Here is a 25,203-nt window from a genome sequence, read left to right as displayed (position 1 = left end):
TCCGAATTGGGGACGTAGCCTTAGACTTTAATTGAGTACGAGGCCTCAGACTCCAAATTGGGGATGCGGCCTCAGACTCCGAATTGGGGACGTGGCCTCAGACTCCGAATTGGGGATGTGGCCTCGGACTCCGAATTGGGGATGCGGCCTCGGACTCCGAATTGAGGATGCGGCCTCGGACTCCGAATTGGGGATGCAGCCTCGGACTCCGAATTGGGGACGCGGCCTCGGACTCCGAATTGGGGATGCAGCCTTAGACTTTAATTGAGGACGCGGCCTCGGACTCCGAATTGGGGACGTGGCCTCGGGCACCAAATTGGGGATGCAGCCTTAGACTTTAATTGAGGACGAGGCCTCGGGCTCCGAATTGGGGATGCAGCCTTAGACTTTAATTGAGGATGAGGCCTCGGACTCCGAATTGGGGACGTGGCCTCGGACTCCGAATTGGGGACACGGCCTCGGACTCCAAATTGGGGACGTGGCCTCGGACTCTGAATTGGGGACGTGGCCTTGGACTTTAATTGAGGACGCAGCCTTGGACTCTGAATCGGGGACGTGGCCTCAGACTCCGAATTGGGGATGCGGCCTCGGACTCCGAATTGGGGATGCGGCCTCGGACTCCGAATTGGAGACGCGGCCTTGGACTCCGAATTGGGGACGTGGCCTCAGACTCTGAATTGGGAACGTGGCCTTGGACTTTAATTGAGGACGCAGCCTCGGACTCTGAATCGGGGACGTGGCCTCAGACTCCGAATTGGGGATGTGGCCTTAGACTTTAATTGAGGACGAAGCCTCGGACTCCGAATTGGGGATGTGGCCTCGGGCTCCTGAGGTTGCCTCTGATTGTTTTAAAATGCAGACACTGGAGATGATTTTCATTAATATTCAGTCAACTCTTTTCTCCATATCAACTATTTTTTAAAAGTATGTTCATGTTTAGCATCTGCTGTCCATATCTCTGTGAATGAGCTGTTACTATAGAAACAATAATTTAATAATAACAAACGAGTGCATTAATATAAACCTGATGTGATTTGCAGCTGCACTACTGTCAGAGCTGCTGTCATAGAAAACTATTCAACACCTTCTGACCAATGAGAGTCCAGAACTCAGCACCAGATAGCCATTGTTATTTACTTTTCATTCAGAGCCTTTTATCATTGATGCATTAACTTAAAAAAAATGTTGGTGTATTTTTCTTCTTCTTGCTTTTCATCAAAGCAAGAATGGAAGGAATTCTTTTTGATTCTCCACCCGGATAAAAAATGTGACAGAAAGAATGACAGGAAGTCTCGCGTTTGTTTCTGCATAGCAAATAAAATGTTGTTGGTCTTGTTCTCGAGAGATTAAAGTCCTGTCCAAAATGTCGAATCCCTGTCGAGCAGCAGTGCTGCACTGAAAATCCAAACCTGTTAACACCAGTGTACGCAATCCTGATCCGAAATTAACATCACATTATTCACATGAGCAAATAAGTCTTTTTCATGAATAATTGAATCATAATGATCATTTCAGCCAAGTTTACAAATGTTATTTTTATATAATTGTGTGTAGTAAAGTTTATGTGACAGATGATCTCATCTCATTATCTGTAGCCGCTTTATCCTGTTCTACAGGGTCGCAGGCGAGCTGGATCCTATCCCAGCTGACTACGGGCGAAAGGCGGGGTTCACCCTGGACAAGTCACCAGGTCATCACAGGGCTGACACATAGACACAGACAACCATTCACACCTACGCTCAATTTAGAGTCACCAGTTAACCTAACCTGCATGTCTTTGGACTGTGGGGGAAACCAGAGCACCCGGAGGAAACCCACGTGGACACGGGGAGAACATGCAAACTCCGCACAGAAAGGCCCTCACCGGCCACGGGGCTCGGACCCGGACCTTCTTGCTGTGAGGCGACAGCGCTAACCACTACACCACCGTGCCGCCCCTGCCGCCATTGTGAAATATATAATAAATAAAATGCTATAAATGCCAAAACCTTGAATATGAGACTTTATTCATCCAATATTTTTATCTTAAAAACAGCTAAGCTTTTAAATTATTTTTAACTGAAACGTGTGAAAAAAAATACAAGGATACAAATGTGACTTACACAGTGTACAGTGCAAATATAATTAAATTAATCCTCACAAAAGTATGTTCATGTTAAATTTGTGACAGGACTGGATCTTATTCATTTATTTATTTACGGTTTGATATCCAATCCACCATCCGCTAATCCTGGGTATTGGATCAGTACCATCTCTAATTATTAATATCATTCGAGCTCAAACTAGAACTCTTTGAAATCTGGAATAATTAACAGACTAAAAACTTTTTAATGAACCCTTGTTTCTTGTTATAATTTTTGCCAGATATTTCGCTTCAAGCTTCAGAATCTGTTCACACTGTCCAAACCAAAGCATGTTTTCAATTCTTTTTGAAAAAGCCAGCATCTAAAAGCTTACAACTTTCCTTTTTTTATTCATTATAAAAATAAATGATGGATGTGGTTAGGTCAGTTGAGTGAGAGGCACCACACCTTCCTAAAGAATCCGAGACTGCTTGTTCTTCTTCCTGATTATAGCCACAGGAGCACGCAGAAATTTATGTCATTCTCCAGAATGTAGGTTTGATTATTATCTCATCTGTAAAACTAATATACATTAAAGTTTTACACATGTACGGGACAGAAAAAAGAAAAAGTTTAATCTGCTAGTTTCCATAAACTCATCACTGATCTGATCGTTTTATTGATGTATGATATGTGTATATTTATTTTAACTGGTGCTACGTGCAATACTTTGTCATTTTTCACCCCAAATTAAGAGCAAATCTTTTCAATGATCACAGAAGTGATGGACGCTTTTGGAAGATTCTCATATAAATAAATGAACATCACTAACTTCAGTCAAAACATTGCTTTGTATACATTAGAGGAAGGCAATAATGACAAAAACATCACAATATTTCTACGATACTCCATATGGATCATGGTATTTATATTGCACAATATTCATGACAGCAGAAAAGTTGCATTGTTTGTTAAAAATATAAAATACAGGGTGTTTCAAAAAAATTTGATATTATTTGAGATGAAAATATCCCTTAAACTACATAGTCGAGGCAAATGAAACTGAACAGGCTTAATGTTGAGCAATATAAGATTTATTCCTCTAAATCTGAATGAGAAATTCAAAGGTATGTGGAGTCCATGAATGATTTCACAAATTTTCAGTATGCACGCCGCCTGAGACACGGCACACGTCAAGTCGGTCGTCCAGCTCCGGCCAAACACGCTGCAGCAGGTCTTTGGTAAGTTTTTTCTAGTAACAGTAGATTTTTAGAGAATTCTCTCATAAACGCATGCTGCAGTCTTGTTCGACTGTGTTTGAGCATATTCTAACACACAAAACGCCTTTTCTTTTCCAGTGAATAGCATTTGAATGAGAATTGGCAAAGTTATTAGATTGTGAAATGATATCAAATTTTTTTAAACACCCTGTATCATGATAATAATAATTTTCATTTTACACCAATTTTTAATCAATGTTTATCTTTTATTTAGTGCATATAATTATTTTAAATATGATTTAAAATGACAGAAATTGACAAAATTATACAAAACTTGAACATTTTAGAATTTGTTTGGCACATACCGTACTCCACAATGGTCACCTGTTTCCAATCAGGGAAAGTAAAATAAAATATCTTCTATCTTTATCAAATTTTAGAGAACTGTGAAAAAATAAATATATATTTTTCTATATATTTTTGCTCATTTTTAAAATCTATTGGCAGATATTTTTGCTTATTTTAAGCATTTTATATTTCTAGAAACAAGCAAATTTTAAGCTTGAAATGAGTAACTGATTACAAATGGGCTTCATGGTCTTATACAGTATTTGTTATATAATAATAACCTCATCATGAGACTTATTAGAAAACTTTTCCATTATTCAGGATATCTTCACTTTCTCAAAGATCCTTTTTTTTTGCAGTGAGCTCGAAATGTCCTGACGATCCTTTGCAACATCTCAGAAAAGTACATTGTAATAAATTGTATCATAATATCAGTATTTTATCATCGTATCAGCCAGCTGTATGAAAAGAAAAGGTGTGTGTGTGTGTGTGTGTGTGTGTGTGTGTGTGTGTGTGTGTGTGTGTGTGAGATCACACAGAGTGAATAATTTGGCGATTATAATGACGGTTAGCAAGAAGAAAGCCTCTTTATATTTGAGAGCTGATTATATTTTTATAATATATCTTTACTGTATATTCTCATGTCACAATATCACCCCGGAGTTGATTGTTTTCCTGTAACGGCATGTCCCCAAGTGTTGTCATCAGTTTGTACCAATTCAAATTTTTATTTCTTAAAGAATAACATGTTTGTCTTTTCCTTTTTATCGCTACATTTAATGTTTGGGAAGCAAGTTAGTTCCAGTTCTCACTGATGTTATAGCAGCTATAAACAGTCCTTCCCTCACCAGAGTCTCTTTATTCCCTTTCTTGCGGTTTGACATTGTTTGTTACCAAGAAACCACAAAGAAGTGTAAACCCCTCTGACCTGAAGATTTTGGGAAACTTCGAGTTCCAGCTTCACCTCTGACTGTTACACAACGCTGACACTGACACTCCTTCCAGAAACATTAAATATTCACACTAGAGTCACGATTTCTATAAATGTCTGCAGAGCAAACTGGTCCTGCTTTTTTTTTTTAATTTTGCTTGTAAGAGGATAACTACACACATAACAAGCAAACTAACATCAAGCTGTTACCTCACATTTATTTCTACAAAACATTTAAATAGAAGTGTTTGGCAAAGTGCTAAACTGTCAATTCACGTAATTTAAATGAATAATGACACAAAATACTAATAAAATGAATAAAATAACAAAGGCAAAAAAGACGAAAGCATAACAAGACTCAAACATTTGAGAGAATAAATTCATTTTTAAATTTAATTTAAAAATGTTTACTGTGTGAGACAACTTTACAAAAATGGATATTTATATTGTGTATTGTATTTTAATACTCTCTCTCTCTCTCCAGAAGGGACTGTTTTCTCGTTCTGAGACCGACCTCCATAAACCCAAGCGCTTTGCCACGCTCTCTTTTGCCTGGAAGAAAAAGAAGAAGAACACAAATCTCTCTCAGAGCTTTTCAAGTATCAGTGTGGAGTCTGAGGTCAGAGGTCACATCAGAGACCCAGATGATGAAATCAAGATGGAACAAACTTTCCTCAGGCAACAGGTGCCTTCTGAGGGAGTGGAAATTGACTCATTGGACCATGATGCTGGAAGCAGTCAAGAAGAAGATCCAAACGCAGTAGAATTTATGCTAGCGAACACTGAGAGCATGCACATTTCACACATCGACTCCTTGGTTTCTGTCAGTGATGGTTACTGTACTCCTCCAGAAAGTTCTGGTTTGGACTCTTCTTCTCAATCACTTACTGTTAACGATACTGAACTGCACCAGCCCTATAACAAGTACAGCAAAATTACTTCAGGACAATTACCTGACACCACTATACATGCTACTGCTGAAGAAGGTTCCAGATTATCTCTCCTGACCTCAACAGATCACATGAGTCTCTCAAACTCACCCACCAGAATGTTTGAAGGCCACTTTGTACCAGTCATTCCCACTCCCACCAGCTCTGTGGACTCCTCTATCAACAGCTCACTCATAACCAAACACCACCCGGACAGGAGCACCAGTGCTGACAGCAGGGATCACTCTTTCACACATCATCAATGGGATGTGGCCAAAAAAAATCCACAATGGATCGTGTCACTTGACTCCACCACACAGAGGGATGGAGCTGAGAAATTTGAGGAGGTAAACACTAACCTGGCCTTGGGCTATCCTGAACAAAGCTCCAGTCACCTTAGTGAGATCACTGATTCTAAAAACAGACCTGCAGATGATAGAGATGCATCACGTGATGAACCTGAGATAGGATTCCACAGAGACCATTCTCACATCACTAATGATACCATTCAAGACTGTGAAACCATCAGGAAAAATGAGTTAAACATGGATCCTATTGCAGGTCCTGATTATGTTTTATCTATCTCCGATCAAGTTCCTGGAGAATTAGTTCCTCTTTCCAGTCGTTATGACCCAGAGATCATCTACTCAACAACAGAAACTTCTAGCTCCTCTTTTGGTGAAAATGGTGGAAATTCAGGTTCAGATGCTCCTCCAGTTTACCTTGAGAAAGACCTCTCACCTCAATTGACAAGAAGAAACATCATGGTAACGGACCCTGACTCTGCAACTTTTGACTTCTTCAGGTCCTCCTACACCAGCAGCTTTAATCACAGCAATAACTTCTCAGATCTGCTGTATGAATCTGACCAACCAAAACAAGAGCAAGAACCTCAAGAACCAACAATCTCCACCAGTCTCTCGTTCAATACGTTTAACAAATCATTGTCTCCTGAAAGCATCTTCTCTGCCACAGATCATTTGACAAGTTATTCTTCCATTTCTGACCTTTCTCACCAATCTTTCTCTGAAGACCATGAATCAGAAAATTGCCAAGGAAATAATTTGGAAGCAGATAAATATGATGAAGAAGGAATTCATGAAATCCCAGCTCAAGGACTTTTCAGTAGATCTGCATTGTTTGAAAAGACATCTAATTTATCAGAAGAGAAGGAACGTCATGGTTTTTCAATAAATAATGAGCCTGCGAGTGAAGCTGTGATACGTGGAAATGATTTTTATGTCATGAAGTTGCTTAACAATCATTTGAATGAGTCCGTTAACAGGAAATATTCACAATGGGACAGAAGTGCTGTGATGTTAAATACAGAAGAAAATCTTACAAGAAACTGGGAAGGTGACGTGGTAGAAGCAAGAATATTTCAAGATGAGAACATGGTTGGATCTTTTTCCATCATGAATAAGGTAAAAGAGAATGCTGAAGAAAAGGCATTTGGTCTGGAACAAATGTTTCTCAGGAATGAAGTGGATACACAAGGTGGAGAAAGTGAGGCACCACCAGGTGAAGTTAACCAAAAGCTTGCAGATCTCACGATGATCAAACCAGACGTGCCAGTTCTCCAAGTGTGTGTGTCTGAGGAATGCAGCACTGCCCCTCCCTACAGTCTGCACGGTGATGTGTCAGTCACGGACCGCGAGACAGAAACACACCTGTACATGGAGGCTGGGTCAGGCCACTCCCAGGAGATTGGATCTCTGATACCACCACAATGGGAGGACTTGACAGGGGGTGGAGTCAATGGCAGTGTTGTTCGACTCCATGTGGATAGAGATAACATCAATACACGGGAGTCAGAGGCACAATCTGTCACCTATTACCAAGTCCCAAGATTTGAATCTGCTGAGCCACGAGGATTACCAGAGACCAGAGAAACTTTCCAACAAATTCAAGAGCAACAAAACGGCGGTGATCAAGAGCACCAAGACATTGTCGAGAATCCCATCCTCCAATCAGAGAACACAGCCAATTGCAGTAGAGATACCTGTGGAATCTTCACAGAACAAAGCAAGACTCCAGGAGGAATTGTTGTTTGCATCAGACAGTTTGGTGAAAAAGAGGAAAATTGTCAAGAGTTGCCAAGAGAGAGGACGCTCTCGAACCATCAGCCTGCACCAAGATGCACATCGCTTGACCGGTTGGTGTTCTTTTTCTTTTCCATTTTTATTTCCTTTGTAGGGATTATCATCTTAAGATGTTCACTGGCCTGAAAGTTTCTACTATGGTGGTGCTCCAAGGTGGTGCATTCCCTGAGAATTAATCCTTTTATTTGAAAACTTGTGTTTCCAGTCTACAGCCTCCCTTCGTCCCTCCCTCCAGTTCTTACTTTCCTTTCATCTTTCTGACTCCATCATACTCTCTGAGATTCTTCCCTTTTGAGTTTCGAGACTCTTTTTATGACCGAGTCTCAGTTTCCTTTGGAAATTCTGTCCCATTCCATGAATGTTTGTTTGAAGGTTTTTTTTTTTTTTTTTAAAGATGATATTTCTCTGGGGTGGCACGGTGGTGTAGTGGTTAGCGCTGTCACCTCACAGCAAGAAGGTCCGGGTTCGAGCCCCGTGGCCGGCGAGGGCCTTTCTGTGTGGAGTTTGCATGTTCTCCTCGTGTCCGCGTGGGTTTCCTCCGGGTGCTCCGGTTTCCCCCACAGTCCAAAGACATGCAGGTTAGGTTAACTGGTGACTCTAAATTGAGCGTAGGTGTGAATGTGAGTGTGAATGGTTGTCTGTGTCTATGTGTCAGCCCTGTGATGACCTGGCGACTTGTCCAGGGTGAACCCCGCCTTTCGCCCGTAGTCAGCTGGGATAGGCTCCAGCTTGCCTGCGACCCTGTAGAAGGATAAAGCGGCTAGAGATAATGAGATGAGATGAGATATTTCTCTGGATCTAAATAACAGGTCTATATACTTGGTCCTCATTAAGAAACACTGCTTAGCTTGTTTTGGTTTGGAGGACACATCTGATCATACCTGTGCCCCGCCTACCAATAACAGCTTCATATCTCTCAAGCTGGGTTTATGTTTCTTAAAAAATGGGAGCGGCAGCAATGTAGAATGAACAATATTCAACCATCAGTACAAAGTATAACTGATAACTTGTGCTGGAGGTGTGTCTCCCTCACTTACAACTTCACTAGTTGAGGTTTTCCACAAATGCTGCTCTTCCGTAAAAACAGGTTCACCTTGCTGAGATTCGGCTTGCCGTTCATCCTTCACTCGGTGGAGTCGGTCATTAAAGCAGGTTGTGTTGCTCAACTCTTGGCTGCATCACAGAGACATGTGAATGTTTCTCTAATTGTTTTTCACGTCAGTAAGGCAAGGCAAGTTTATTTCTATAGCGCATTTCATACACAGTGGCAGTTCAACATGCTTTACAGAGGTAAAGGCAAAACAGTAAACAATAGAAAATAAAATTACATAAAATAAAGGGGGAAGAAGAGAGAAAAAAAATAACAAGAATTAAACAATAGTAGAAATAAAATAATAAAATGAAGTAAAAGCTCAGTAAAAAACAGCACAATAAAATGGAATAAAAGTTAAGTAAAGTTTAAAACATGTAAAGATGATGATATTTATCAGTTAGCAGAAAGCATCTGAGAACAGCTTGGTCTTTAGTCTAGATTTGAAGCTGCCAACAGCAGGAGCATTTTTGATGTCCTCTGGCAGTTGGTTCCATAGCTGCACTGCATAGTCGCTAAAAGCTGCTTCACCACACTTTGTTTTAACAACTGGTTTTAACAGTAAATTTTGCTGCTGCGATCTGGTAGATCTGATTGGGTTAGGCCGCTGCAACATATCAGAGAGGTAATTGGGCCCTGGACCATTTAGAGATTTGTACACCAGCAGCAATGCTTTAAAGTCAATTCTGTAGCTTACTGGAAGCCAGTGAAGGGACCTTAGAATTGGAGTAATGTGCTCTGTTCTTTTTGTTCGTGTGAGAACCCTCGCCGCTGCATTTTGAACCAGCTGAAGTCGTTTGATGGTCTTTTTTGGCAGGCCTGTGAAAAGGCCATTGCAGTAATCAACCCTACTAGAGATGAAGGCATGTATAAGTTTTTCCAGATCATTTTTTGACATAAGTCCTCTTAGTTTGGAAATGTTTTTTAGGTGATAAAATGCTGATTTAGTGATTGCTTTCATGTGACTGTCAAAGTTTAGCTCGCTGTCAATGAAAACACCAAGATTTTTAACCATTTCTTTTGTTTTAATCCCCTTTGTGTCAAGAATAGTGGTAATCCTGAGTCTTTCATCTTTTTTCCCAAATAGAATTACTTCTGTTTTATCTGTGTTCAGCTGAAGAAAATTTTGTGACATCCAGTTGTTGATTTGGTCGATACACTGGTAGAGACATTCAAGGGGGGCATAATCATTAGGTGATAGAGCAAAATAAATTTGGGTGTCATCTGCATAGCAGTGATACAAAATTGAGTTGTTCTTGATAATTTGTCCAAGTGGGAGCATATAAAGGTTGAATAGTAATGGTCCAAGGATCGACCCCTGGGGGACACCACAGGTCAAGGACATTGATGTTGAGGTACAATTTCCCATGGTAACAAAGAAGCTTCTATCTTTTAAGTATGATTTTAACCAATTGATAACTTTACCAGTCAACCCAACCCAGTGTTCAAGTCGATATAGCAGTATGTTGTGATCAACAGTACCAAAAGCTGCACTGAGGTCCAGTAATACCAGGACCGATGTTTTGCCTGCATCAGTATTAAGACGTATGTCATTTATAACTTTAATCAGTGCTGTTTCAGTGCTGTGATTTGCACGAAATCCTGACTGAAAGTTATCAAAAGAGCTGTTTGATATCAAGAAGGCAGTTAATTGATTGAAGACAATTTTTTCAAGGGTTTTCCCGATGAATGGTAGATTTGATATTGGCCTGTAGTTGTTCAATACTGAAGCATCCAGATTATTCTTTTTAAGTAGGGGCTTTACAACGGCTTTTTTCAGGGACACAGGAAAAATGCCAGTCTCTAGGGATGTATTTATGATCTGAAGCACATCTGTAATTATGAGGTGAAGAAGAGACTTAAAAAAGTTGGTGGGCAGAATGTCCAATTCAGATGTTGAGGAACTGAGATTTTGTACAGTTTTTTCAAGAGTCTCGTAATCAATCAAACAAAATTCTGACATTGTGTTGAAATTGTCTGTCTGTGTCATTGGTGATTGCAGCTTTTCAGTTATTTGCAACTGAGATATATTATGAGCAATATTCTGCCGTATTTTATCAATTTTACCTTTGAAGAAGGATGCAAACTCATTGCATTTATTAACTGAGAGAAGTTCAGGTGCTAATTGTGGTGGGGGATTAGTTAGCTTCTCTACTGTTGAAAATAGCACACGGGCATTGTTCATATTCCTGCTGATGATGTTGGAGAAGAAAGACTGTCTTGCTTTACCAATTTCATAATTATATTTACAAAGCATCTCTTTATGGATTTGATAATGGATGTGAAGTTTAGATTTGCGCCATTTTCTTTCAGTCTTCCTACATTCTCTCTTTAGCAGTTTAACAGCTGGGTATTGCTTCCATGGTGCTTTCTGCTTGTCCACACAGTAATACTTCATCTAACCTATAAAATGCCACACCTCATTCCAACATCATTTCACTTTGTTCACCTGACACCAGATTAACATAGTTTTGTGTTGACATGTGGAATTTTCTTTCCTGGCAACACTATGACAGGAATGCATGTCTTCAAAAGCGAAATCTTCATGGCATTAAAGTGCACACAGACGCAATTTCAGCAACAAATGACAAAGCATCAATCAACATGAGATTTTTTTTCAAATCGGTATTTAAATTAGGTTTGCTTCTATGAAACAACAAATCCAAACGATCCTGAATGATTCCTCAGACCAATCCAATGGCAGGTGAGCGCTGATGTTTATTCAGATCCTCCCTGCAATTAGAGGAAAATTATTTCAGCATGGTTTCATGTTTTCCTCTCCTTATGACCTCTTATTAACTGTTTATCAAGAGGTTATGAAGAAAAATTAAGCTTGAAAGGAAGTAGCAGAGATTGTTGTTTCCTCTGGTGCGTGTACTGTATGTAGCTGTGCTAACTAGCTCGCTTTAACAGGTGTATATCGCCACAATTGTTTCTCACCACTGAAAAATACTGGAAAAGCCACACCCACAAACAACAAGACTATTTATCAATACAAACTCTTGCAGTGAGCCTGGTTCCCAGCGTTTCAGTCCTTGCTGTTGAAAACCAGAGCTTGGCACTTTGACGCTTTGTCTGAAGAATTAAAACTGGAATCCTGGCATGCTTTGGGAACGCTGTCCTTTCAAACCTGCCGCTGCTGACTCAGGTTACTTGACAGGTTTCTTGTGCCATTCTGGTGCTCTGCTCTAATCTTTGCTAATCCATGGATTGAAACCTAATCATGTGTGTTCACTGTATACATGTTGTATTCCAATCGAAAACAAAAAAGGGGTGTTTGTTCGTATCAGGGCAGGAAAAGGAAAATTACTGCAGTGATGTTGTAATGTTATGTACAGTGGTGCTTGAAAGTTTGTGAACCCTTTAGAATTTTCTATATTTCTGCATAAATATGACCTATAACATCATCAGATTTTCACACAAGTCCTAAAAGTAGATAAAGAGAACCCAGTTAAACAAATGAGACAAAAATATTATACTTGGTCATTTATTTATTGAGGAAAATGATCCAATATTACATATCTGTGAGTGGCAAAAGTATGTGAACCTCTAGGATTAGCAGTTAATTTGAAGGTGAAATTAGAGTCAGGTGTTTTCAATCAATGGGATGACAATCAGGTGTGAGTGGGCACCCTGTTTTATTTAAAGAACAGGGATCTATCAAAGTCTGATCTTCACAACACATGTTTGTGGAAGTGTATCATGGCACGAACAAAGGAGATTTCTGAGGACCTCAGAAAAAGCGTTGTTGATGCTCATCAGGCTGGAAAAGGTTACAAAACCATCTCTAAAGAGTTTGGACTCCACCAATCCACAGTCAGACAGATTGTGTACAAATGGAGGAAATTCAAAACCATTGTTACCCTCCCCAGGAGTGGTCGACCAACAAAGATCACTCCAAGAGCAAAGTATGTAATGGTCGGAGAGGTCACAAAGGACCCTAGGGTAACTTCTAAGCAACCAAAGGCCTCTCTCACATTGGCTAATGTTAATGTTCATGAGTCCACCATCAGGAGAACACTGAACAACAATGGTGTACATGGCAGGGTTGCAAGGAGAAAGCCACTGCACTCCAAAAAGAACATTGCTGCTCATCTGCAGTTTGCTAAAGATCACATGGACAAGCCAGAAGGCTATTGGAAAAATGTTTTGTGGACAGATGAGACCAAAATAGAACTTTTTGGTTTAAACGAGAAGTGTCATGTTTGGAGAAAGGAAAACACTGCATTCCAGCATAAGAACCTTATCCCATCTGTGAAACATGGTGGTAGTAGTGTCATGGTTTGGGCCTGTTTTGCTGCATCTGGGTCAGGATGGCTTGCCATCATTGATGGAACAATGAATTCTGAATTATACCAGCAAATTCTAAAGGAAAATGTCAGGACATCTGTCCATGAACTGAATCCCAAGAGAAGGTGGGTCATGCAGCAAGACAACGACCCTAAGCACACAAGTCGTTCTACCAAAGAATGGTTAAAGAAGAATAAAAGTTAATGTTTTGGAATGGCCAAGTCAAAGTCCTGACCTTAATCCAATGGAAATGTTGTGGAAGGACCTGAAGCGAGCAGTTCATGTGAGGAAACCCACCAACATCCCAGAATTGAAGCTGTTCTGTACGGAGGAACGGGCTAAAATTCCTCCAAGCCGGTGTGCAGGACTGATCAACAGTTACTGGAAACATTTAGTTGCAGTTATTGCTGCACAAGGGGGTCACACCAGATACTGAAAGCAAAGGTTCACATACTTTTGCCACTCACAGATATGTAATATTGGATCATTTTCTTCAATAAATAAATGACCAAGTATCATATTTTTTTTTATCTCATTTGTTTAAGTGGGTTCTCTTTATCTACTTTTAGGACTTGTGTGAAAATCTGATGATGTTTTAGGTCATATTTATGCAGAAATATAGAAAATTCTGAAGGGTTCACAAACTTTCAAGCACCACTGTAATTCATCGCTTGGTCATTATCGTTCTATTCCTATTGAGTTCTGGATTGTGATTGGTCAGAAGGTGTTGATTAATTTTGTATACAGTTGTGCATCTGCATGTTACAGGCTTATATTAATGCACTCGTGTCTATAGTAACGGCACGTTCACAGAGTCTTGCACAGTGGATGCACCACAAACACAGATTAAAAAAAACAAACAAATAAAGGCGTGTCCAGTGTCAGTGCTTAGTAACAATCAGCATTAGCTTTAAAACGAGAAACACGAAAGGCTTCAACACTTCACTCCGTCACTGTTTATTTTACAATAACAGCATCACATAAAGTGTTTTATTTGTTATATAATGACTGATATAATGAGGTAATTATTGTGGGAAGGGCCAAAACTGAATTATACTGAAAGCCTGCCCTTATCTAAAAGAAGTATACTTCAAGTTCATTTTATTAAGCATACTTAAGTAAAGTATATTTCCTTAAGTATACTTTTGTGCACCAAGTATACTGATATCAATGTACTTACAGTATAGTTGTAAGTAAACTAATCTAATACTTCTTGGGACTAAATTGGCCCACTTTTAGTTTATAAAAAGTATACTTTAAGTCTAAGAGAAGTAAACTTTGAGTATACAACTAGTATTTTTTATTTTGTACTGCAAGTATACCACAAGTAAACTTATATACTAATAGTTTACTAGTTCTGTACTTGTAGTCCACTCTTTAGTTTACAAAAGCATACTTCATAGGATACTGGAAATATACTACGAGTTTACTTGTTTTATACTTCTAGTCCACTTTTTAGTTTACTAAAGTATATGTTGTAGTGTACTGGAAATATATGATTGGTTTACTTGTTACACACTTCTAGCCCACTTTTTAGTTTATAAAAGTATACTTTATAGTCAAGTCAAGTTTATTTGTATAGCGCTTTTAACAATACACATTGTCGCAAAGCAGCTTTACAGAATTTGAACGACTTAAAACATGAGCTAATTTTATCCCTAATCTATCCCCAATGAGCAAGCCTGTGGCGACGGTGGCAAGGAAAAACTCCCTCAGACGACATGAGGAAGAAACCTCGAGAGGAACCAGACTCAAAAGGGAACCCATCCTCATTTGGGCAACAACAGACAGCCTGAGTATAATATTAACAGTTTTAACAGGTATAACCCTCAACTGTCCTCATGGGGCCGTCCTTCACAGGAGCGGTGCGATAAAACTCCGACCAGACACAGGGCACCAGGATGGATCAAGCAGGTCCGAGGGGCAGAAGAGGCCAGCATCTCAATCCCAGGATCAACATGTAACTCAGAGGGACAGATTGGGGGGGGGGGGGGAGAGAAAGAAAACACAGGTTGTTAGGTATGCCCTAAAAATGACAAGTATTAAATCTGTGTGGTAGGCTCGCAGAGACGAGAGTCTTTACATCAGGCATAACACACAACAATGGCATGTTAATATGGTAAAAAATATATCATGACCTGCTCTGGCTGGATGCTTGATTGGGTGATGGGAGCACACTCCTCAGCAATGATGAGATGCAGATGGGACCCTTAGGGCTGGCCAAGACAATTCAGTTACGTTTCACCGGGTCTGGGACATGCGACAGAATGTCTGACGGCCGATTCCCTGCAGGCTACGATAGCCAGTCGAGGTCTCCACCCTCTCCACCAAAAGATTTCCTGTTGACTCCATGTAACTCAGAGGGACAGATTTGGGGGGGGGGGGGGGAGGGAAAGAAAACACAGGTTGTTAGGTATGCCCAATGTCACCTGAATAAGTAGGTACAGTATACATATTGCACCGAGTACAAGCAGGGACTCTGGCAACTAACTATGACAGCATAACTAAAAGGAGAGAGCCAGAAGGTAACACAGGCATGAGGGAGCCCCGGGACATAAAGCAGCAGCCACTACACCGTCAACAAACTCGAGTGAGCAAGCGAGTGGGGACTGACAGCATCCATACATCCCAGTTTACCAAAACACTCTATGTCTGAGGACCCTCCAGATCTACTCCTTTACCTCATAAACACCATTAACACAAGGCTTGACTAAACATAAATGTTTTCAGCCTAGACTTAAATGCTGAGACTGTGTCTGATTCCCGAACATTACTTGGAAGGCTGTTCCATAACTGTGGGGCTTTGTAAGAAAAGGCTCCGCCCCCTGATGTAGCCTTCACTATACGAGGTACCAGCAGATAGCCTGCACCTTTTGATCTAAGTAGGCGTGGCGGGTCATGGAGGAGCAGAAGTTCACTCAGGTACTGTGGTGCGAGACCATTCAGTGCTTTAAAGGTCAATAGTAGTATTTTATAATCAATACGAAATGTGATTGGGAGCCAATGCAGTGTGGATAAGACAGGCGTGATGTGGTCATATTTCCTAGTTCTAGTAAGGACTCTTGCTGCGGCATTTTGAACTAACTGGAGCTTGTTTATGCACTTATTGGAACATCCAGACAGTAAGGCATTACAATAATCCAACCTGGAGGTAACGAAAGCATGGACTAGTTTTTCTGCATCACGCAATGACATTAAATTTCTTATCTTTGCAATATTTCTGAGATGAAAGAAAGCTATCCGGGTGATGTTATCAATGTGAGTTTCGAATGAAAGACTTTATAGCACATTGGAAATATACTATTAATAGCACATTGGAAATATACTATTAATGACTGGTTATAGACATCTAGTCCACTTTTTAGTTTTGAAGTTTATTGCAATTACCCTTTTCGGTATACTATGAGTTTTCGAGCCCGAACCCTTACCTCATGCACACTACCAGGAGACAACTTAAGTGTTTTGTACCTTAAGTTACAATGAAGTTATAAAGGTAAGAATTCACAAAATAACAACAGATACTCAGGATTAAGAACATATTCATTTTCTTTACAAATCAAAATTTAAAGCAACATTGTATGAAATGCCAAAGTATAAAAACATGGCAATGACGACTGAAATTAACATCCAACCTCTAAAGAAAATTCAGAAATTCAGATGTATTTTGGTGATGGCGTATAATGATAGCCAGTATGATTCAAGTCTGTCGCAGTGTTCTCACCTTTGTTTTCAAATTTTTTGACAAATCTGTCTCTTTGTGGGTTAATATAAAAGATAAGTTTAAGTTCCAACACTGTTTACTCTTAAACTATTCCACCCCAGAGCTGACCACAAACTTATGATACATGTAGGTTCAACAGATGGGATTTAAAACATGCTGCCGTTTATCACAAAGAAGCTGATATGTGTGAAAAAGAAGTATTTTATAGGCAACTATACAGGGATCCCAGCAGTAATTGAAAAAAATAGAGGAATGTAAGAAACTATCAGCAGGGGTCAAGGGGGCTGCAAGCCCCCTGAAGCTGTTGAGATTTTAACATTTAAAGATGCTATAGAACACATTTTTTACATAGATTTAACATAGAAAAGCAACAGAATTTAACAATAATGTGTATCTATTTGATGCCATATTTTGTAATCAATGACATAAGTGGCAAAAAAAATTGTTATTTATAAAAATTAGATGAAAATGTAGCTTTGAAGAATATACTTCTTCTAACCCGGACACTGTTCCGCTATCTCTTTTATGGACGATATCTTTTTTCCACGACATATTCAGGGCTGTGAAATTGTAAATAAGAAATCCGAGGAAAAAGGGGGGAGGTCTGGGGGACACAACCCCCCAGCATAAGCCGGGGGTCTGGGGCCCACAGGGCCCCAGACACCAAGCCATTTTAGGTGTTATATGGTGTATTCTGAGCATTTCCTGCAAGTAAAAAATTGATCTCAACAAGTAAATATTTGACTAGTCTTGGTCTTCATTTTGCCATATAAAATACCTATCAACAGTTTTCTCTTTTAAAATGAAAGATCCATGTAAAATACCTTGAAATATCTAATAAGTGCCTATGTATTTTATCTCTTAATCAAAATAAAAGTAAAAAAAAAATGTGTAAATAACAATTTAAAGAAATGTTAATAAAAGAAAACTTTGATGGGCCTTTCAAAATGACTTTGTGAAAAATCATGCTCAATATTTAAGTGAGAGATACCTGTTGTCTTCCAAATTACACTTAATTCTTGTATTATGTCCTGGCTTTTTCCAAGAGTCTGTCACAATGTCTCTTGTCTACAGAGCAAAAGTTTTTAAAAAACTAATATTTCTTATCTAATATATTATTTACATCTTTTCTTTTACTTCTGGCTCCTTCTATTCCTCTTTGCATCACTCCCAGCTATTTCTTTCAATTCATCTTTCAGTAAGGCTATTAGTTATTAGTTCTATAGTATTTGCATTCCTCTATTAAAGCTATTTACAAAATGTTCATAGTCTGTCAAACAGCATCTAATGAAAGTCTTTTAATTTTCTTTTCTTTAACACCATCTCTTTCAGTTTTGCATACTTGTTCTTTTTCATCTTTTCCTTCAGTCTGTCTGTGTGTTCTTTTCTAGCCCTCTTTGCATCTCTCTCAAGCACCTCCTTAGCTTTCCTTTTTGATGGCATCTTAACTATGTCTGATCTTGCACCCTGTAAGTACAAAATTCACGTACGCGGTGCCAGGTCACGCAATAGCTATTTTTAGCTCTGTCATGCACTCCTGAGCAGTGTTGCCAGATACTGCTGACGTTTTCCAGCCCAAAATATGTTCAAAACCCACCAAAATGCACTTGAAACTGCCCAATATGGCAACACTGCTCCTGAGTCGCAGTCAAGATGTGTTCCACGCTCAGCTGGCATAAAACTCCGCAAGTCCGGCTGTATTGAGCCGCCGGTCTCGTGCAAGGCGATTAAAACCGACTAGCCCCCCCCCCCCCCCCCCCCCAATGATTTTTAATGCAAAAATAGATGTTTTGTGAAGATGATATTTTTCGCGACAGAATCCGCGGAAATTTCACAGCCCTGCATATTGAATTAAGTTCAACGCATTAGAAACAAAAGCACGAACGGAGTTAAGACACATTTTCTAGCAGCCATATTGTTTTCTCATTCTATCGCGTACAGTCTCGCGGTATTTACATCAATTTAACTTCCGAGTGTTCCCGAATGTCAACGAGAACAAACGAAGCTGACAAAAACATCGCTAAACAAGCAAACCAAATCAGAACGTATTCGGCTGGTCATTTTACTTAAACAAACATATTTTAATGGATATACAAGAGATTTAAAAAAAAAAACACCACCACTTTGGCTAGAAAAATAGCGGAATTCCGCTAAATAGCGGACGTCTGGGGTCCCTGACTATTGAGGTATTTCAGCTGATGTCACAAGGTCACGTGATGCCCCGGTGTCCGCCATTTTGGACGGCAAGCTAGCTAATGTCAACATCATAGTACCTAGTATGTTGCTGTAGCAACGTTTACGTTCAGTCATTTGGATGACTGTTAAAACCTTTAAGTCTCAAGTTTTTCCTTTACTGTATTTACTAGTTTACTGAGCCAGCCAGCCCCGGAGCGCTAGCTAGCCCCGGAGCGCTAGCTAGCGCCGTCCAGCCCCGGAGCGCTAGCTAGCCCCGGAGCGCTAGCTAGCGCCGGCCAGCCCCAGAGCGCTAGCTAGCCCCGGAGCGCTAGCTAGCGCCGGCCAGCCCCGGAGTGCTAGCTAGCGCCGGCCAGCCCCGGAGCGCTAGCTAGCGCTGGCCAGCCCCGGAGCGCCGGCCAGCCCCGGAGCGCTAGCTAGCCCCGGCCAGCCCCGGAGCGCTAGCTAGCCCCGGCCAGCCCCGGAGCGCTAGCTAGCTAGCCAGCCCCGGAGCGCGCTCAGTAAACTAGTAAATACAGTAAAGGAAAAACTTATAACGGGCCATGCCTCAACAGACTAAGAAGTTATTTCAATGACATTTAATAACATTTTGTTTATCCTGAGGACCGAAAGTAAATGAAAATGTGAACAAATCTTAGCTGTCAGTGAACAATCCTGGTGGAAGCAGGTAAATGTCGTTCTCTAAGCCTGCTAACCTCAATTTTTGCAAATACCTCTTCCTCTGCTCGCCCTGTAAATGCCCTACGTCGCTGGATAGTGAAGGTGTTTTCTGCATCTCGCTCCTTTTTCTTTTATGTTTTTCGTTTGTCACCTTCCTCGCATTCAAACTGATTCGAGCCGTGCCGTCCAAAATGGCAGCATCACATGACTTAGTCACGTGAGTGAAATACGTCAATAAAAAGGATAAGCACAACTACAGGGCAAGTACACTTAAACATAAGGCACAAATATTTTAATACTTTATTACACTTTTGTTAAGTATATCTTGATCAAAAGTTTAAGTTTAAGCATAATATGCTTAGACTTTTCTGTATACTTTTCAGTATAAGCCAAGTATACTTATGTATAACTTTATTAAGTATATCTCTGATAAGTATATAAAAAATAAACTTTTTATTTCTATAAGTATATAAGTATACTCTCTTATTTTTAGTTTAAAAGAAGTATACTAGAAGCACACTTGAATAAACTTCTTTTTTGTAAGGGTGGACATGCTGTTGGTATAAAACTTACATGATGATGTAAACACAAAACAACAGTTCATTACTTTCATGTGAAAAGGGTCGGGTTCGTTTCATTCATGAGTGCAGAACGAGTTCCTCCGTTCACTGTAAATGTTAAAAATGTGTGAACGAAAGTGAGGCTTGTTTATACTTGGGCTAAAAATCATGCTGGTTCCTCCAAGTTTTTGTTTTTGTTTCCAACTGATCTTACCGGTTTAAATATTACACTGGAAGTGTGTTTCCTTGTAACTCCAAATCATTATACCCTTACATGTGGGTTGAGTCTTATTATATCTATCGAGGCATCCATTGTGTTTCTACCTTTTCTTATTCATCTTCTCCTGACTCGGGTGTCTGTGGAAACACCTAGAACCGTACGGTAAAAAGTTTTGAAATTTGCCACACTGACTGGGAACAATCCCATGATTCTTTTCACCAAGTTTGATGTCCACACCTTGAATGCTGTAGTGCCACCATTGGGTCAAATTTGGAGGTGCATTTATGCACATAACTTTTGAACCATATACCCGATTTTCAAAAATAAGCCGAGTTCAAACTTCATGACATCAGTTTCTCCCATATTCCACCATATTTCCCACCATAGTGGATTTCATCAAAAACTCTTAAAAAGTTTTCATCGACCACAACTTTTGTCCAGTCTTCAGAATATTTGGCACAGACGATCTGTTCACCAAGCCTCACAAAACTAATTTGTTGGCTTTTTGATTCGCAAAAGTGTTCATCTGTTCTAGCCAATCAGATTGAGCAGCGAAGCCACCAAACAGTAAGTGAGATCATATCTCGGCAACACTTTGATGTATCCAAACCAAACTTGGTACCTGGACTCCGGATCACATTTTGAGGAAGCACAAAAAAAATGTGTCGTTTGACTACGAGGGGGCACTGCAATAAGCAAAAATGCATTTTGGTGAATAACTGTTGATGTGTTTTGCCTTAAAAAAATAACTCTTGTGTCTCATAATACCATGAGAGGTCCCAGTGCTGGGTCACGGCAATTCATCACATCAGTCTAATTGATGTGGCTGCCATATTGGATTTTCTCAAAGTGTTTTCAAAAAAAAAATTTAGGTAAGAAATTTTATCCAGTCTTCCCCAAATATAGCACAGATAATCTTTAGATCAAGCTGCACGAAAGTTGTCAGATGGATTTTTGACTCTCGAACCCATTCGTCCTGTTACAGCCAATCGAATCAAACAACACCACATGGGGTCATGACCCCTAGTTTTGGAATCTTTAAATCTGTAAGAATGCTTAGTTGTCCTAATGCTAATTAAACTAATAGAGCACTGAAGATATTAAACATTAGAATTGTGAATAAATCTTTACTTTTTTTTTCCCACATGCGCAGCTGGTTTTAGATCACAGTCAGCTAAAATACAGTTAAAGACTCTTGGCTGAGGTTCTCTGGCAGTCTTGAGATGGAAACTTGCAACATTTTCTTGTCAAACAGGACCATCACCACCCAGTGAGCACTCTCTCTCACTACTATTTCACTACTGTGAAATATGGTGGAGAAAGCATCATCTTACCTACAGTGCACTTGTCTTCCTTGGTTCCCCTCTTTGCCCAGACACTTTTTGCATCAATTCATGGCAGGTAACTCTGAATATGATGCAACCAACACCATGCTTCACAGAGAGGATATTGTTAACTGCAAAATAAATTTGCAAGCTGCAATGATTTTTTTTCACCACAACTTTAATAATCCAGCTGGTTCTGTGTAGATTAATGACATTTAATGCCAGCGAAGGCCATTTCAGTTCCAGGTTGTGACACAACAAAATGTGGAAAGGTTTCAGGTGAGTGAATACTTGCTGAAGACACTGGAATTGGCAGTTTTATATCTTTATTTTATTATTGCTGTAACATTATAATACACACCCTGATTTCAAAACTCGGCTGCCGAACTCCACAACATCCAGTAGTGTGGGTGAGATCACTGTCTGACTGAATGATCCTTTATCCAGAGCTGAAAGGTCACATGCATGCACGCTCGCGACTTCTGGAGGAACGATCTCGTATTTCACCAGGTATTTCTTTAATCGTGATTGTGTCAACCTGAAGTAGCAACAGACATCTCATTAACACTAGTGGGAGAGTCCCTGAGGCGTGTGTGTGTGTGTGTGTCTGTGTGTGTGTATGTGTGTGTGTGTGTGCGTTAAAATTACATGTTATTGTTTATGACTAAAAATGATAAGTGTACTGTTTTTGTATTTTAGGTCAAAATAATTAACCAGCCCTGTCATGTTTGTACTTAATTGTTTAAAATCTATTAAATGTTTAATACCTCATAAGTGCTCGAGCCATCTGGGACGGGGCTAAGAGTTGATATCTCATCTCATCTCATTATCTGTAGCCGCTTTATCCTTCTACAGGGTCGCAGGCGAGCTGGAGCCTATCCCAGCTGACTACGGGCGAAAGGCGGGGTTCACCCTGGACAAGTCGCCAGGTCATCACAGGGCTGACACATAGACACAGACAACCATTCACACTCACATTCACACCTACGCTCAATTTAGAGTCACCAGTTAACCTAACCTGCATGTCTTTGGACTGTGGGGGAAACCGGAGCACCCGGAGGAAACCCACGCGGACACGGGGAGAACATGCAAACTCCACACAGAAAGGCCCTCGCCGGCCACGGGGCTCGAACCCGGACCTTCTTGCTGTGAGGCGACAGCGCTAACCACTACACCACCGTGCCACCCAGAGCTGATATAATGATGGTGTAATGTGGTGATAAATTAGGTCATGATTGTTTTTGGGACACAAAATAAAATATCATCAAAATCAGTCAGAGTTCTTTAACTCCAGTGCGACGTCTTTGATGGCAGTTTGTTGGAAAAAAATTAGTGATCGAGATAAATATCAAATATCGTCATATGATATTTTGTGTGTCATGCAAATAGTCTCCCACATTTTACAGGATTCAGCTGCCAGTTTGATATCTATATATAATATATAATCACAGATTTATAAACTTGTTTATAAATAAATGTATATTTTCAAAATTATTTTTATAAACTTTATAAACATACTGCTTATTTATTCTATTTATCTGAATCATTTTGTCTGAGAAAGATCTTACTAGCTCAGGAGAAGGGAAGAAAAACCCTCTTAAAGAATTTGCGTTTAAAATGAAAAGTTTGTTGTGGACACAGGAGCGCTCGTGAGGGCCACGCTGCTTTTATTCCTGAGAATTCCATAAATAAACAATTTCAATAGGAATACAAGCAGGAATTTGACATTGTTTAAAAGGTTTTAAATGTCACTCTGGTTTCTTTATCATGACACAAAGTAGACTGATGACAGCAGGAAGACAACTCTCCCTTTTCACTGGTGGGGAAAAAAACAAAAACGTGTTTGTTTGGACAACAAGGAGGAATTCCTGCCGAGAGAGAGAGGGAGAGAGAGAGAATGAATGAATGCTGAATATTCTGAAATTCTGAACAGGTCTCAGATTAAACGAACAGGAGATCCTCTTCACCTCGAGTGTAATCAAGCAGCCAAGACGTTTTTGTATGTGTCTGAATTTTGCTTCTTTATTTTTGACATGATGGTCTATGAGACCAGCTGTGATGTACGGATTGGAGACCGTACCCTTAATGAAGAGACAGGAGGCAAAGTTGGAGGTGGCGGAGTTGAGGATGTTAAGGTTTGCGATGGGAGTGACAAGGTTGGACAGGATAAGGAACGAGCACATCAGAGGGACAGCACATGTGGAGAGCTTGGGAATGAAGCTGAGAGAGTTGAGACTGAGATGGTATGTGTAGATCATTTGGTAAATGATTCTCTGCATTGTTTGTCTACCACTGGCCACCGTACTTGTGTCACGTGGCCCAATCAGAATGCTCTTCTCCCCAGCTCTATTATGTTATATGTATCAGGCGCCAGCCGTGTTCTCAGTTGGATTAAACTACAGTCACGGTAAACCTTGTGTGATCATTGACTCATGCAACAAGCGAAATCATTACATGGTGTCAGAAGTGGGATCGACCCTCTCACCTGCGAGTATATATTTTTTTGTCCTTTTCATGTAGTCTTTTTTTTGTTTTCGTTAAAAGTTACCCGATGATAGCCACTTTTCTTCCCCGTAATGGCAGACGGATTTCACAGACCTGACCCCCTCGTCTTCAATGAGAACATCGCCTAGAATTGGTGAGTTTTTGAATGGGAGTATGACATTTTTATTGCCGCGGCACACTCCGACAAGCCAGCTAAGACCCAGGCTTACATCCTCCTCAACATCGCTGGGCCAGATGCCATTGAACGGGAGCGTTCGTTCGTCTATGCCCCAGAGGTGCGTGTTCCTGCTGAAGAAGGAAGGTTCAGGATTATCACCCCTGCTGAGTCCAGAGAGGATCCAGAGTGCTTGAAGAAAAAGTTCCGTGAAATCTGCAACCCACAAAACAACAGGACGATGGAAAGACACAAGTTTCACACAAGAAATCAGAAGCAAGGTGAGACTATCGAATCATTTATTAGCGATCTGAGGATAAAGGCCAAGTGTTGTCACTTTGGAGAAATAATGGATGAGCTAATCTGTGACCGCATTGTCTGTGGTGTCACCAGTGACACTTTAAGGAAAGCCTTGTTAAGAGATAGCAGGCTAATTCTAGCCAAAGCCATTTCAATCACTCACATTCATGAAATGACTGAGGAAAGTAGTAAGACACTAGCACCACCAGCTGCCAGTGTTGACGCTGTTAAACCAGCCTCAAGCAATCTTGTTAGGACTAGGACTGTTTTGGCCTCTAGAGGCCGCTGTTATTTCCTTTTCATGTCGTGTTCATTTTGGCCTCTAGAGGCCGCCACTGTTCCTGTGTTTTGAGTTTGTGTTAATTGCCTAATTATCTTCACCTGTGTCCTTAATTAGTTTGTCTATTTATACCCCTGAGTTCAGTCCTCTTGTCACGGAGTCTTTGTGCTGTTATGTTTATCTCCAGTTTCCTTTGTACTGTGTTTTTTGATCTTCTTAGCTTTTGTATTTTTGCACTTTGCTTTTCTTTTGGATTATACTCTTTGGTTTTTTTTTGTCTTTTGTTTTGCCCTGTATATAGTGTATATAGTT

The 25,203-nt window shown here is 40.2% G+C and overlaps 1 protein-coding gene across 2 annotated transcripts in view; it reads left to right on the top strand.

Moving 5' to 3' along the window:
* Nucleotides 1-25,203, top strand: part of crybg2 (crystallin beta-gamma domain containing 2) — a 90,898-nt gene that overhangs the window by 24,714 nt on the left and 40,981 nt on the right. For both annotated transcript variants that reach the window (XM_060901078.1, XM_060901079.1), the window contains exon 3: nucleotides 5,047-7,646. In XM_060901078.1, the coding sequence (XP_060757061.1) occupies nucleotides 5,047-7,646 (2,600 nt within the window). The remainder of the gene's footprint in view (nucleotides 1-5,046; nucleotides 7,647-25,203) is intronic.

The sequence above is a fragment of the Neoarius graeffei genome, chromosome 20 (genome assembly GCF_027579695.1).
Source record: "Neoarius graeffei isolate fNeoGra1 chromosome 20, fNeoGra1.pri, whole genome shotgun sequence".
NCBI lineage: Eukaryota > Metazoa > Chordata > Actinopteri > Siluriformes > Ariidae > Neoarius > Neoarius graeffei.
This window is presented reverse-complemented; position numbering and strand designations above follow the sequence as displayed.